A 13,624-nucleotide genomic window follows, 5' to 3' on the forward strand; every position below is an offset into this window, starting at 1 on the left:
GGGACGGGGGACAATGATGGGGACAAGGGATGGGGGACAGGGATGGGGACAATTATGGGGTGGGGGACAGGGGACGGGGATGGGCACAGTCCGTGTGCCAACAGAGCCGCCCGCCCCGCCGCAGCCCCGCAGCCGCCCCCACCTGTCCTGCACCTCCTGCAGCAGCCGCCCCCAGCGCTGCCGCAGCGCAGCCACGTCCGCACGGTCGGCCTCGTCCTGCAGGCCGCGCTCCACGCGGGGCCGCCGCTCCTCCAGCAGCCGTCGCAGGAGCTGCGGGCGACGCGGGGTCGGGGCTGAGCCGGGGCTCCGTGCCCCAACTGCAGCCCCGCAGCGCGGCGCATGGCGGCGCCGACCTTCTGCTCCTCCAGCTGCGCCTTCGCCACCTTCACGTCGGCGGCCGGCGGCTTCTGGTTGCCCACCAGCTCCTCCATGTCGGCCACCCACGCCAGGAGGGCCTCCGGGGTGTCCTCGGGGATGGGGACGGCCTGGGGGGTCACCTGCAGGGAGACACCGCTGGGGCAAAGGGGATCCCCCCGGGTTCACTGCCAGGGGGGTCCCGGCCCACCTGCGTCCCCTCCAGTGTCCCCATGTCCCCATGTCCCTGTGTGCTCCCTTGTCCCCACATCCCCATGCCCCACATCCCCATGTCCCTGTATTCCCATGCCCCACGTCCCCATGTCCCCATGTCCCTGTGTGCTCCCTTGTCCCCACATCCCCATGCCCCACATCCCCATGTCCCTGTATTCCCATGCCCCACATCCCCACGTCCCTGTATTCCCTGTGTGCTCCCTTGTCCCCACATCCCCATGCCCCACATCCCCATGTCCCTGTATTCCCATGCCCCACATCCCCACGTCCCCGTGTCCCTGTGTGCTCCCTTGTCCCCACATCCCCGTGCCCCACATCCCCATGTCCCTGTATTCCCATGCCCCACATCCCCACGTCCCCACGTCCCCATGTCCCCATGTCCCTGTGTGCTCCCTTGTCCCCACATCCCCATGCCCCACATCCCCATGTCCCTGTATTCCCATGCCCCACATCCCCACGTCCCCACGTCCCCATGTCCCCATGTCCCTGTGTGCTCCCTTGTCCCCACATCCCCGTGCCCCACATCCCCATGTCCCTGTATTCCCATGCCCCACATCCCCACGTCCCCACGTCCCCATGTCCCCATGTCCCTGTGTGCTCCCTTGTCCCCACATCCCCATGCCCCACATCCCCATGTCCCTGTATTCCCATGCCCCACATCCCCACGTCCCCACGTCCCCATGTCCCCATGTCCCTGTGTGCTCCCTTGTCCCCACATCCCCATGCCCCACATCCCCATGTCCCTGTATTCCCATGCCCCACATCCCCACGTCCCCACGTCCCCATGTCCCCATGTCCCTGTGTGCTCCCTTGTCCCCACATCCCCGTGCCCCACATCCCCATGTCCCTGTATTCCCATGCCCCACATCCCCACGTCCCCACGTCCCCATGTCCCCATGTCCCTGTGTGCTCCCTTGTCCCCACATCCCCATGCCCCACATCCCCATGTCCCTGTATTCCCATGCCCCACATCCCCACGTCCCCACGTCCCCATGTCCCCATGTCCCTGTGTGCTCCCTTGTCCCCACATCCCCGTGCCCCACATCCCCATGTCCCTGTATTCCCATGCCCCACATCCCCACGTCCCCACGTCCCCACGTCCCCATGTCCCTGTGTGCTCCCTTGTCCCCACATCCCCGTGCCCCACATCCCCATGTCCCTGTATTCCCATGCCCCACATCCCCACGTCCCCACGTCCCCACGTCCCTGTGTGCTCCCTTGTCCCCACATCCCCATGCCCCACATCCCCATGTCCCTGTATTCCCATGCCCCACATCCCCACGTCCCCACGTCCCCACGTCCCCATGTCCCTGTGTGCTCCCTTGTCCCCACATCCCCGTGCCCCACATCCCCATGTCCCTGTATTCCCATGCCCCACATCCCCACGTCCCCGTGTCCCTATGTGCTCCCTTGTCCCCACATCCCCATGTCCCTAGATGTCCCCATGTCCCCACATCCCCATGTTCCCATATCCCCATGTCCCTATGTGTCCCCATATATCCCCCATGACCCCACATCCTCCTGTCCCTATGTGCCCCCTTGTCCCCACATCCCCGATGTCCCCACGCCAGGGAAGGGCTCAGTGCTGTCCCAGCACCACACACGGACCCCGGGGTGCACAGCGGGCACGATGCAGCCCAGCAGCTGTGCAGCACCACAGCAGCCCCAAGCGCATGGCTGCAGCACCGCAGACGGAGCCGTGGAGACTCCTGGCACTGGGTGGGAAGAACCAGGATCCCCACGGGGACAGCTGGGGGCTCTGGGATCCCCATGGGGACAGCTGGGGGCTCTGGGATCCCCATGGGGACAGCTGGGGGCTCTGGGATCCCCATGGGGACAGCTGGGGGCACCGGGGTCCTCACAGTCATGGGGACAGCTGGGGGCTCCAGGATCTCCATGGGGACATCTGGGAGCTCTGGGATCCCCATGGGGACAGCTGGGGGCTCTGGGATCCCCATGGGGACATCTGGGGGCACTGGAATCCCCATGGGGACAGCTGGGGGCTCTGGGATCCCCATGGGGACAGCTGGGGGCACTGGGATCCCCATGGGGACAGTTAGGGACACTGGGGTCCCCATGGGGACAGGTGGGGGCACTGGGGTCCTCACAGCCATGGGGACAGCTGGGGGCTCCAGGATCTCCATGGGGACATCTGGAAGCTCTGGGATCCCCATAGGGACAGCTGGAAGCTCTGGGATCCCCATAGGGACAGCTGGGAGCTCTGGGATCTCCATGGGGACAGCTGGGAGCTCCGGGGTCCCCATGGGGACAGCTGGGAGCTCCGGGATCCCCATGGGGACAGCTGGGGGCTCCAGGATCCCCATGGGGACAGCTGGGAGCTCCGGGATCCCCATGGGGACAGCTGGGAGCTCTGGGATCCCCATGGGGACAGCTGGGAGCTCTGGGATCTCCATGGGGACAGCTGGGGGCTCTGGAATCCCATGTGGGGATAGCTGGGGGCTCTGGAGTCCCCACGGGGAACAGCTGGGGGCACTGGGATCCCCATGGGGACAGTTAGGGACACTGGGGTCCCCATGGGGACAGCTGGGGGCACTGGGGTCCTCACAGTCATGGGGACAGCTGGGGGCTCCAGGATCTCCATGGGGACATCTGGAAGCTCTGGGATCCCCATAGGGACAGCTGGGAGCTCTGGGATCTCCATGGGGACAGCTGGGAGCTCCGGGGTCCCCATGGGGACATCTGGGAGCTCTGGGGTCCCCATAGGGACAGCTGGGAGCTCTGGGATCCCCATGGGGACAGCTGGGAGTTCTGGGATCCCCATGGGGACAGCTGGGAGCTCTGGGATCTCCATGGGGACAGCTGGGGGCTCTGGAATCCCATGTGGGGATAGCTGGGGGCTCTGGAGTCCCCACGGGGAACAGCTGGGGGCACTGGGATCCCCATGGGGACAGTTAGGGACACTGGGGTCCCCATGGGGACAGCTGGGGGCACTGGGGTCCTCACAGTCATGGGGACAGCTGGGGGCTCCAGGATCTCCATGGGGACATCTGGAAGCTCTGGGATCCCCATAGGGACAGCTGGGAGCTCTGGGATCTCCATGGGGACAGCTGGGGGCTCCAGGATCTCCATGGGGACAGCTGGAAGCTCTGGGATCCCCATGGGGACAGCTGGGAGCTCTGGGGTCCCCATGGGGACAGCTGGGAGCTCCGGGATCCCCATGGGGACAGCTGGGAGCTCTGGGGTCCCCATGGGAACAGCTGGGAGCTCCGGGATCCCCATGGGGACAGCTGGGAGCTCTGGGGTCCCCATGGGGACAGCTGGGAGCTCCGGGATCCCCATGGGAACAGCTGGGAGCTCTGGGGTCCCCATGGGGACAGCTGGGAGCTCCGGGATCCCCATGGGGACAGCTGGGGGCTCTGGGATCCCCATAGGAACAGCTGGGAGCTCCGGGGTCCCCATGGGGACAGCTGGGAGCTCTGGGGTCCCCATGGGGACAGCTGGGAGCTCTGGGGTCCCCATGGGGACAGCTGGGCACAGCAGGGTCCTCACAGCCACGGGGACAGCTGGGGGCACTGGGATCCCCTTAGGGACAACTGGGGGCACCGGGATCCCATGGGGACAGCTGGGGACACCGCGATCCCCACGGCCACGGGGTCGGCACGCTGCCATCCCTTTCGGGGGCCGCTGCTCGGCCATCACCTCGTGGCCATCGGTGCCATCCGTCAGCGCGGCGGTGCCGGTCCGGGTGGCGGCGGCGTCCCCCCCCGCCGGGTACTGGGTGACCTCCACGATCTCCGTCACGATGGTCTCCGTCACCTCCGTCACCTCCGTCACCTCCCGCGCGCTGACCGGCTGCCACGACCGCGGCCCACGCGGCGCCCGGGGGGGGGTCCAGATGGCCGCCCCCTCCCGTCCCCGCGCCCGCAATGCCACGCACGCGGTGCTGCCGTTCTGCACCGCCGCCTCCGAGAGGCTGCGCTGCAGCGCCGGGCTGCGCCGTGGCCCCGTCGCGCTCCAGCCGTTCTCCGTCGGCGCTTTCCCGGTGCGGGGTTCGGTCCCGCAGCCCCCATCCGGCACCGGCGGCTCCTCGGGGCGGCGGCTCTTCTGGCCCAGGCAGCCGGGGCGGCTCGCCGAGTTCCCCATGGCGCTGCGGGGCTGCGCTCACATCCCGGCCTGCAACGAGCCGGGCCGGGCGTCAACGGGGCTGCGGGAATCCCTGCGCCCGCCGCATCGCAATCCTGCACTGCAATCCTGCACCGCAATCCTGTGCCAAAGTCCTGCGCCAAAGTCCTGCATCAAAGTCCTGCACCACAATCCTGCACCAAAGTCTTGCATCAAAGTCCTGCACCGCAATCCTGCACCGCAATCCTGCGCCAAAGTCCTGCACCAAAGTCCTGCACCAAAGTCCTGCACCAAAGTCCTGCACCAAAGTCCTGCGCCAAAGTCCTGCACCGCAATCCTGCGCCAAAGTCCTGCATCAAAGTCCTGCACCGCAATCCTGCACCGCAATCCTGCGCCAAAGTCCTGCACCAAAGTCCTGCATCAAAGTCCTGCACCGCAATCCTGCGCCAAAGTCCTGCACCAAAGTCCTGCACCGCAATCCTGCGCCAAAGTCCTGCATCAAAGTCCTGCACCGCAATCCTGCACCGCAATCCTGCGCCAAAGTCCTGCACCAAAGTCCTGCACCAAAGTGCTGCACCGCAATCCTGCGCCAAAGTCCTGCACCAGAGTCCTGCACCAAAGTGCTGCACCACAATCCTGTGCCAAAGTCCTGCACCCAAAGTCCAGCACCAAAGTCCTGAACGCAATTCCTGCACCAAAGTCCTGCACCACAATCTTGTGCCGAAGTCCTGCACACAAAGTCCTGCAGCCAACATCCTGCACCCAACGTCCTGCTTACAAGTCCTGCACCAAAGTCCTGCGCCAAAATCAGCTGCCAAAGTTTAGCACACAAAGTCTGCACCAACATCCTGTGCCAAAATCCTCCACACAAATCCTGCACCAAAATCCTGCACCAAAGTCCTGCACCCAAAGTCCTCCACCCAAAGTCCTCCACCCAAAGTCCTGCGCCAAAATCAGGTGCCAAAGTTTAGCACCCAAAGTCCTGCATCAAAATCCTGTGCCAAAGTCCTGCACCCAAAGTCCTGCACCCAAAGTCCTGTGTCAAAATCAGCTGCCAAAGTTTAGCACCCAAAATCCTGCAACAAAGTCCTGCACCCAAAGTCCTGCACCCAAAGTCCTGCACCAAAATCCTACACCCAAAATCCTGCAACCAAAGTCCCGTGCCAAAGTCTCGCACCTAAATCCTGTGCCCAAATCCCTGCATCCAAAGCCTGCACCAAAACCCTCTACCAAAATCAGGTGCTAAAATCCTACACCCAAGGTTCTGTACCCAAAATCCTACAACAAAATCCTGTGCCAAATTCTACGCCGAAGTCCTACACCAAAGTTCTGCATCCAAAGCCCGGCACCAAAATCTTGTGCCAAAGTTCTGTGCCTGAAGTCCTGCACTCGTAGTCCTGCGCCCAAATCCTGCAACAAAGTCCTGTGCCAAAATCAGGTGCCAAAGTTCTGCACCTGAAGTCCTGCACCTGAAAAGTCCTGCACCCAAAGTCCTGCACCCAGTTCTGCACCAAAGCCCTGCACCCCAAGTGCTGCATCCAAAGCCCCGTTTTGCGCTCCTGCGCCCAAAGTCCTGCACCAAAATCAGGTGCCAAAGTCCTGCACCAAAATCAGGTGCCAAAGTCCTGCACCAAAGACCTGCAGCAAAATCCCGCACCCAAAATCCTGCACCCAAAGCCCTGCACCCAAATCCTGCACTCAAAATCCTGCATTCAAAGTTAATCACCAAAGTCCTGCACCCAAAGCCCTGCACTGCAGCACTGCACCCTGAGCCCTGCATTGAGGCACAGCGCTGCACAGCCATGGCACCGGCCTCCATGCACAGCAGCACCTGCAGCACCGCAGCCCCCCTCCCTCCCGCTGCACATCTCGTTAGGCGCACCGCTAACGAAGCACACGGGCAGGCGTGCAGACGCTGCCACCCGGTGCAGGAAAAACACCACCTGTCTGCAGCGCATCAGTGCATTCCCTCCACCCGCGTGCGCCGCTGCTCCGCAACGCATGCACGTGTGCTCACAGCCCACCCGCCCACCCCGACACACGCGCACCACGCCCTGCACGCTGCACGCTGCAGCCACGTCGCACAAACAGCAGCCAACCCACAGCACCGCGCTGGCTGCGCGCTCGTGCAGCAGCAGCACGGCCCGGGGTGCGCTCTGCACGCATGCACTGCACCACGGGCGCCGCAGCACTGCACATGCACCGCTCACAGTGCCTGCACCACATGCGGCGCCCGCACCATGGGTGCAGGCTGAGAATCACTGGCGCAGCACCTGCACCCTGCACGCGCACGCTGCCCAACCTGCACAGCACCCGCACCGCACGCAACACCTGCAACCAGATTCATTTGCGCAGCACCTGCGCCGCTCACAGCACTCGCGCTGCACACGGAGCGGCGTGCACAGAGCACCTGCACCCTGCATGCATACAGTGTTGCAGACACCACCTGCACCCTGCATGCACACAGTGTTGCAGACACCACCTGCACCCTGCATGCACACAGTGTTGCAGACACCACCTGCACCCTGCATGCACACACGGCTCACGGGCACAGTGCCTGCACCACACACGGCAGCTGCACCACACACCTGCACCGTGCATGCCTGCAGAGCCCCACACACAGCGCTGAGCACCACGCGCAGCACCTGCACAGCTGACGGTGTACTGAACGATGCACAGCACCAGTGCAGCAACTGCAAGCAGTGCCCCAGGTGAGCGCACACAGCCCCTGCATCACTGCCAGCATCGTGTGCTGCTCACAGCACCTCTGCCATCCATGCACACGCAGCACCGTGTGCACAGCACCTGCAGATCTTGCAGCGTTGTGCACTGCATGAAGCACTGAGCGATGCAAACACAGCCCTATAAACACACAGCCCTACACACACAGCCCTACACACACACAGCCCTATACACACACACAGCCCTATACACACACAGCCCTATACACACACAGCCCTACACACACACAGCCCTATACACACACAGCCCTATACACACACACAGCCCTACACACACACAGCCCTAACACACAGCCCTAACACACACAGCCCTATACACCACACAGCCCTATCACACACACAGCCCTATAACAACCACACACAGCCCTACACACACACAGCCCTACACCGCCTAAAACACACACACAGCCCTACACACACACCCACACCAGCCCTATACACACACAGCCCTATACACACAGCCCTATCACACACACAGCCCTATACACACACAAACCTACCAACCAGCCCTACACAACACACAGCCCTACACACACACAGCCCTACACACACACAGCCCTACACACACACAGCCCTATACACACACACAGCCCTAACACACAGCCCTATACACACACAGCCCTATACACACACAGCCCTATACACACACAGCCCTACACACACACAGCCCTATACACACACACAGCCCTATACACACACAGCCCTATACACACACACAGCCCTACACACACAGCCCTATACACACACACAGCCCTATACACACACAGCCCTATACAAGCCCTATACACACACAGCCCTATACACACAGCCCTATACACACACAGCCCTATACCACAGCCCTATACACACACAGCCCTACACACACACAGCCCTATACACACAGCCCTAACACACAGCCCTATACACACACAGCCCTATACACACACACAGCCCTAAAAGCCCTACACACACACAGCCCTATACACACACAGCCCTACACACACAGCCCTATACACACACAGCCCTATACACACACCAGCCCTATAAACAACACAGCCCTATACACACACAGCCCTATACACAACACAGCCCTATACACACACAGCCCTACACACACAGCCCTATACACACACAGCCCTACACACACAGCCCTATACACACACACAGCCCTATACACACACACAGCCTACACACACAGCCCTATACACACACAGCCCTATACACACAGCCCTATACACACACAGCCCTATACACACACACCCCTATACACACACACAGCCCTATACACACACAGCCCTATACACACAGCCTATACACACACAGCCCTATACACACAGCCTAACACACAGCCCTATCAACACACACAACCCTATACACACACAGCCCTATACACACACAGCCCTATACACACACAGCCCTATACACACACAGCCTACACACACAGCCCTACACACAGCCCAACACACACCTATACAACAACACCTACCACAGCCCTATACACACCCACAGCCCAACACCACAACACACGCCTATACACCACACAGCCCTATACCCACACCTATACACACACAGCCCTATACACACACAAGCCCTATACACACACAGCCCTATACACACAGCCCTATACACACACAGCCCTATACACACACAGCCCTTCACACACCTACACACACAGCCCTATACACACACCACAAACAGCCCTATACACACACAGCCCTACAACACCAACACACAACCCTACACCCAGCCCACACACACAGCCCTATACACACACAGCCCTATACACACACAGCCCTATACACACACAGCCCTATACACCACACCAACACAGCCCTAACACACACAGCCCTACACACACACAGCCCTATACACACACAGCCCTATACACACACACAGCCCTACTACACACACACAGCCCTATACACCACACACACACCACCCACACACACACAGCCCTATACACACACAGCCTACACACACAGCCCTACACACACACAGCCTACACAGCCACACACAGCCCTATACACACACACAGCCCTAACACACACACACAAGCCCTATACACACCAAGCCCTATAACACACACACAACACACAGCCCTACACACACACAGCCCTATACACACACAGCCTACACACAGCCCTATACACACACAAGCCCTATACACACACAGCCCTAACACACACACAGCCCTATACACACACAGCCCTAAACACACAGCCCTATACACACACAGCCCTATACACAACACAGCCCTATACACACCACACAAAGCCCTATACACACAACAGCCCTATACACACACAGCCCTACACACACACAGCCTTTAACACACACAGCCCTATCACACCCACACAAGCCCTATAACACCACACACACAGCCCTATACACACACCACACACACAGCCCTATACACACACAGCCCTATACACACACAGCCCTATACACACACACAGCCCTACACACACACAGCCCTATACACACACAGCCCTATACACACACACAGCCCTATACACACACACAGCCCTATACACACACACAGCCCTATACACACACAGCCCTATACACACACAGCCCTATACACACACCAGCCCTATACACACACCAGCCCTATACACACACAGCCCTATACACACAGCCTTATACAACGCAACACACACCCTTAACGAACAGCCAAACAGCACCCCATATACACGCACACAGCCCCATATGGACGCACACAGCCCCATATGGACGCACACAGCCCCATATGGACGCACACAGCCCCATATGGACGCACACAGCCCCATATGGATGCACACAGCCCCATATGGATGCACACAGCCCCATATGGATGCACACAGCCCCATATAGACGCACACAGCCCCATATAGACGCACACAGCCCCATATAAATGCACACAGACCCATATAAACGCACACAGCCCCATATCGACACACGCAGCCCCATATGGACGCACACAGCCCATATGGACGCACACAGCCCCAAATAAACGCACACAGCCCCATATAAACGCCACAGCCCCATATGGACGCACACAGCCCCATATAAACACACACAGCCCCATATGGACGCACACAGCCCCATATAAACGCACACAGCCCCATATGGACGCACACAGCCCCATATAAACACACACAGCCCCATATACACGCACACAGCCCCATATAGACGCACACAGCCCCATATGGACGCACACAGCCCCATATACACGCACTCAGCCCCATATGGACGCACACAGCCCCATATAAACACACACAGCCCCATATAGACGCACACAGCCCCATATAAACGCACACAGCCCCATATAAACGCACACAGCTCCATATAAACACACTCAGCCCCATATAAACGCACTCAGCCCCATATAAACGCACACAGCCCCATATAAACGCACACAGCCCCATATAAACGCACTCAGCCCCATATGCACGCACACAGCCCCATATGCACGCACACAGCCCCATATACACGCACACAGCCCCATATGGATGCACACAGCCCCATATGGATGCACACAGCCCCATATAGACGCACACAGCCCCATATAGACGCACACAGCCCCATATAAATGCACACAGACCCATATAAACGCACACAGCCCCATATCGACACACGCAGCCCCATATGGACGCACACAGCCCCATATGGACGCACACAGCCCCAAATAAACGCACACAGCCCCATATAAACGCACACAGCCCCATATGGATGCACACAGCCCCATATAAACACACACAGCCCCATATGGACGCACACAGCCCCATATAAACGCACACAGCCCCATATAAACGCACACAGCCCCATATCACGCACACAGCCCCATATAGACGCACACAGCCCCATATGGACGCACACAGCCCCATATAAACGCACACAGCCCCATATAGACGCACACAGCCCCATATAAACACACACAGCCCCATACAGACACACGCAGCCCCATATGGACGCACACAGCCCCATATGGACGCACACAGCCCCATATGGACGCACACAGCCCCATATACACGCACTCAGCCCCATATGGACGCACACAGCCCCATATAGACGCACACAGCCCCATATAGACGCACACAGCCCCATATGGACGCACACAGCCCCATATGGACGCACACAGCCCCATATAGACGCACACAGCCCCATATCGACACACGCAGCCCCATATAAACACACACAGCCCCATATGGACGCACTCAGCCCCATATAGACGCACACAGCCCCATATAAACGCACACAGCCCCATATGGACGCACACAGCCCCATATGGACGCACACAGCCCCATATAAACGCACACAGCCCCATATAGACGCACACAGCCCCATATAGACACACACAGCCCCATATAAACACACACAGCCACATATACACACACACAGCCCCATATGGACACACTCAGCCCCATATACACGCACACAGCCCCATATGGACACACACAGCCCCATATAAACGCACACAGCCCCATATGGACACACACAGCCCCATATGGACACACACAGCCCCATATAAACACACACAGCCCCATATAAACGCACACAGCCCCATATAAACGCACACAGCCCCATATAAACATACACAGCCCCATATAGACGCACACAGCCCCATATGGACACACTCAGCCCCATATGGACACACTCAGCCCCATATGGACACACTCAGCCCCATATAAAGGCACACAGGCCCATATAAAGGCACACAGCCCCATATGGACGCATACATCCCATACACACTCACTCACACTCACACTCCCACTCCCACTCCCACTCACGGTCCCACTCCCACTCCCCTCCCCCTCCCCCCCCCCAGCCCCTCCCCCTCCCGCTCCCCGCCGCCCATCGGGGCGCTGCCCGCCGCCTCACCCCTCGTCCATCCCCGGTTCCGCGCATGGCGGCGGCTCTGGGTTTTTGGGGTCTCCTCGCTCCCCGCCCGCCCCCCTCGGCGGCACAAAGCGGCCGCGCTGCCCTTTTAACCCCTTCGCCGCCGTTACCGGGGAAACCCCCGCGGCCTCGCAGCCATCCGCGGGGGGGGAGGGGCGACGGCGCCGTTCCCACCGCTTCGCGAAACCCCCCCCCCCCCCCCCCCCCCAACCGCTCCCCGCACCCGACCTCCCCCGCCCCGTTGCGCGGGCCGCCCCGCCCCCCAGTCCGGCACCTGCTGGGGGGGGAGGGGCTCTGGGTGGGTCCTATGGGGTCAGAGCTGCTGTGCCCCCCCCCATTTCATAGGGTCCGGGGGGGCAGGGGGCTCTGGGTGGGTCCTGTGGGGTCAGAGCTGCGGTGCCCCCCCCCCCATTTCATAGGGTCCGGGGGGGATGGGGATCTGGGTGGGTCCTATGGGGTCAGAGCTGCTGTGCCCCCCCCGTGGGTTGGGGTCCTGGGGGGGGATGGGGATCTGGGTGGGTCCTATGGGGTCATTGCTGCTGTGCCCCCCCCCATTTCATAGGGTCCGGGGGGGGATGGGGCTCTGGGTGGGTCCTATGGGGTCAGAGCTGCTGTGCCCCCCCCATTTCATAGGGTCCGGGGGGGGATGGGGCTCTGGGTGGGTCCTATGGGGTCAGAGCTGCTGTGCCCCCCCCATTGTATGGTGTCCCGGGGGGGGGTAGGGGGCTGTAGGTGGGTCCTGTGGGGTCAGAGCTGCTGTGCCCCCCCCCATTTCATAGGGTCCCGGGTGGGGATGGGGATCTGGTGGGTCCTATGGGGTCAGAGCTGCTGTGCCCCCCCCGTGGGTTGGGGTCCTGGGGGGGGAGGGGATCTGGTGGGTCCTATGGGGTCAGAGCTGCTGTGCCCCCCCCATTTCATAGGGTCCCGGGGGGGGATGGGGCTCTGGGTGGGTCCTGTGGGGTCAGAGCTGCTGTGCCCCCCCCATTTCATAGGGTCCGGGGGGGCAGGGGGCTCTGGGTGGGTCCTATGGGGTCAGAGCTGCTGTGCCCCCCCCCATTGCATAGGGTCCGGGGGGGCAGGGGGCTCTGGGTGGGTCCTATGGGGTCAGAGCTGCTGTGCCCCCCCCCATTTCATAGGGTCCGGGGGGGGATGGGGCTCTGGGTGGGTCCTATGGGGTCAGAGCTGCTGTGCCCCCCCCATTGCATAGGGTCGGGGGGGGATGGGGCTCTGGGTGGGTCCTGTGGGGTCAGAGCTGCTGTGCCCCCCCCCATTTCATAGGGTCCGGGGGGGCAGGGGGCTCTGGGTGGGTCCTATGGGGTATGAGATGTTGTGCCCCCCCCATAGCGTGGAGTCCG

The 13,624-nt window shown here is 61.1% G+C and overlaps 1 protein-coding gene across 1 annotated transcript; it reads right to left on the bottom strand.

Annotated features, from left to right (window-relative positions):
* Positions 1-142: 142 nt before the first annotated feature.
* On the bottom strand, positions 143-12,411 carry LOC146541906 (uncharacterized; the record flags this gene model as incomplete). Its single annotated transcript, XM_085215373.1, has 4 exons — positions 12,252-12,411; positions 4,249-4,722; positions 354-497; positions 143-270 (listed from the first exon to the last, which is right to left on the bottom strand). Coding segments are annotated over exons 2-4 (716 nt in total), but the record flags the coding sequence as incomplete, so codon positions are not given.
* Positions 12,412-13,624: the final 1,213 nt, after the last annotated feature.

The sequence above is a fragment of the Meleagris gallopavo genome, unplaced genomic scaffold (assembly GCF_905368555.1).
Source record: "Meleagris gallopavo unplaced genomic scaffold, MGAL_WU_HG_1.1 scaffold_22, whole genome shotgun sequence".
In the NCBI taxonomy this organism is placed as follows: domain Eukaryota; kingdom Metazoa; phylum Chordata; class Aves; order Galliformes; family Phasianidae; genus Meleagris; species Meleagris gallopavo.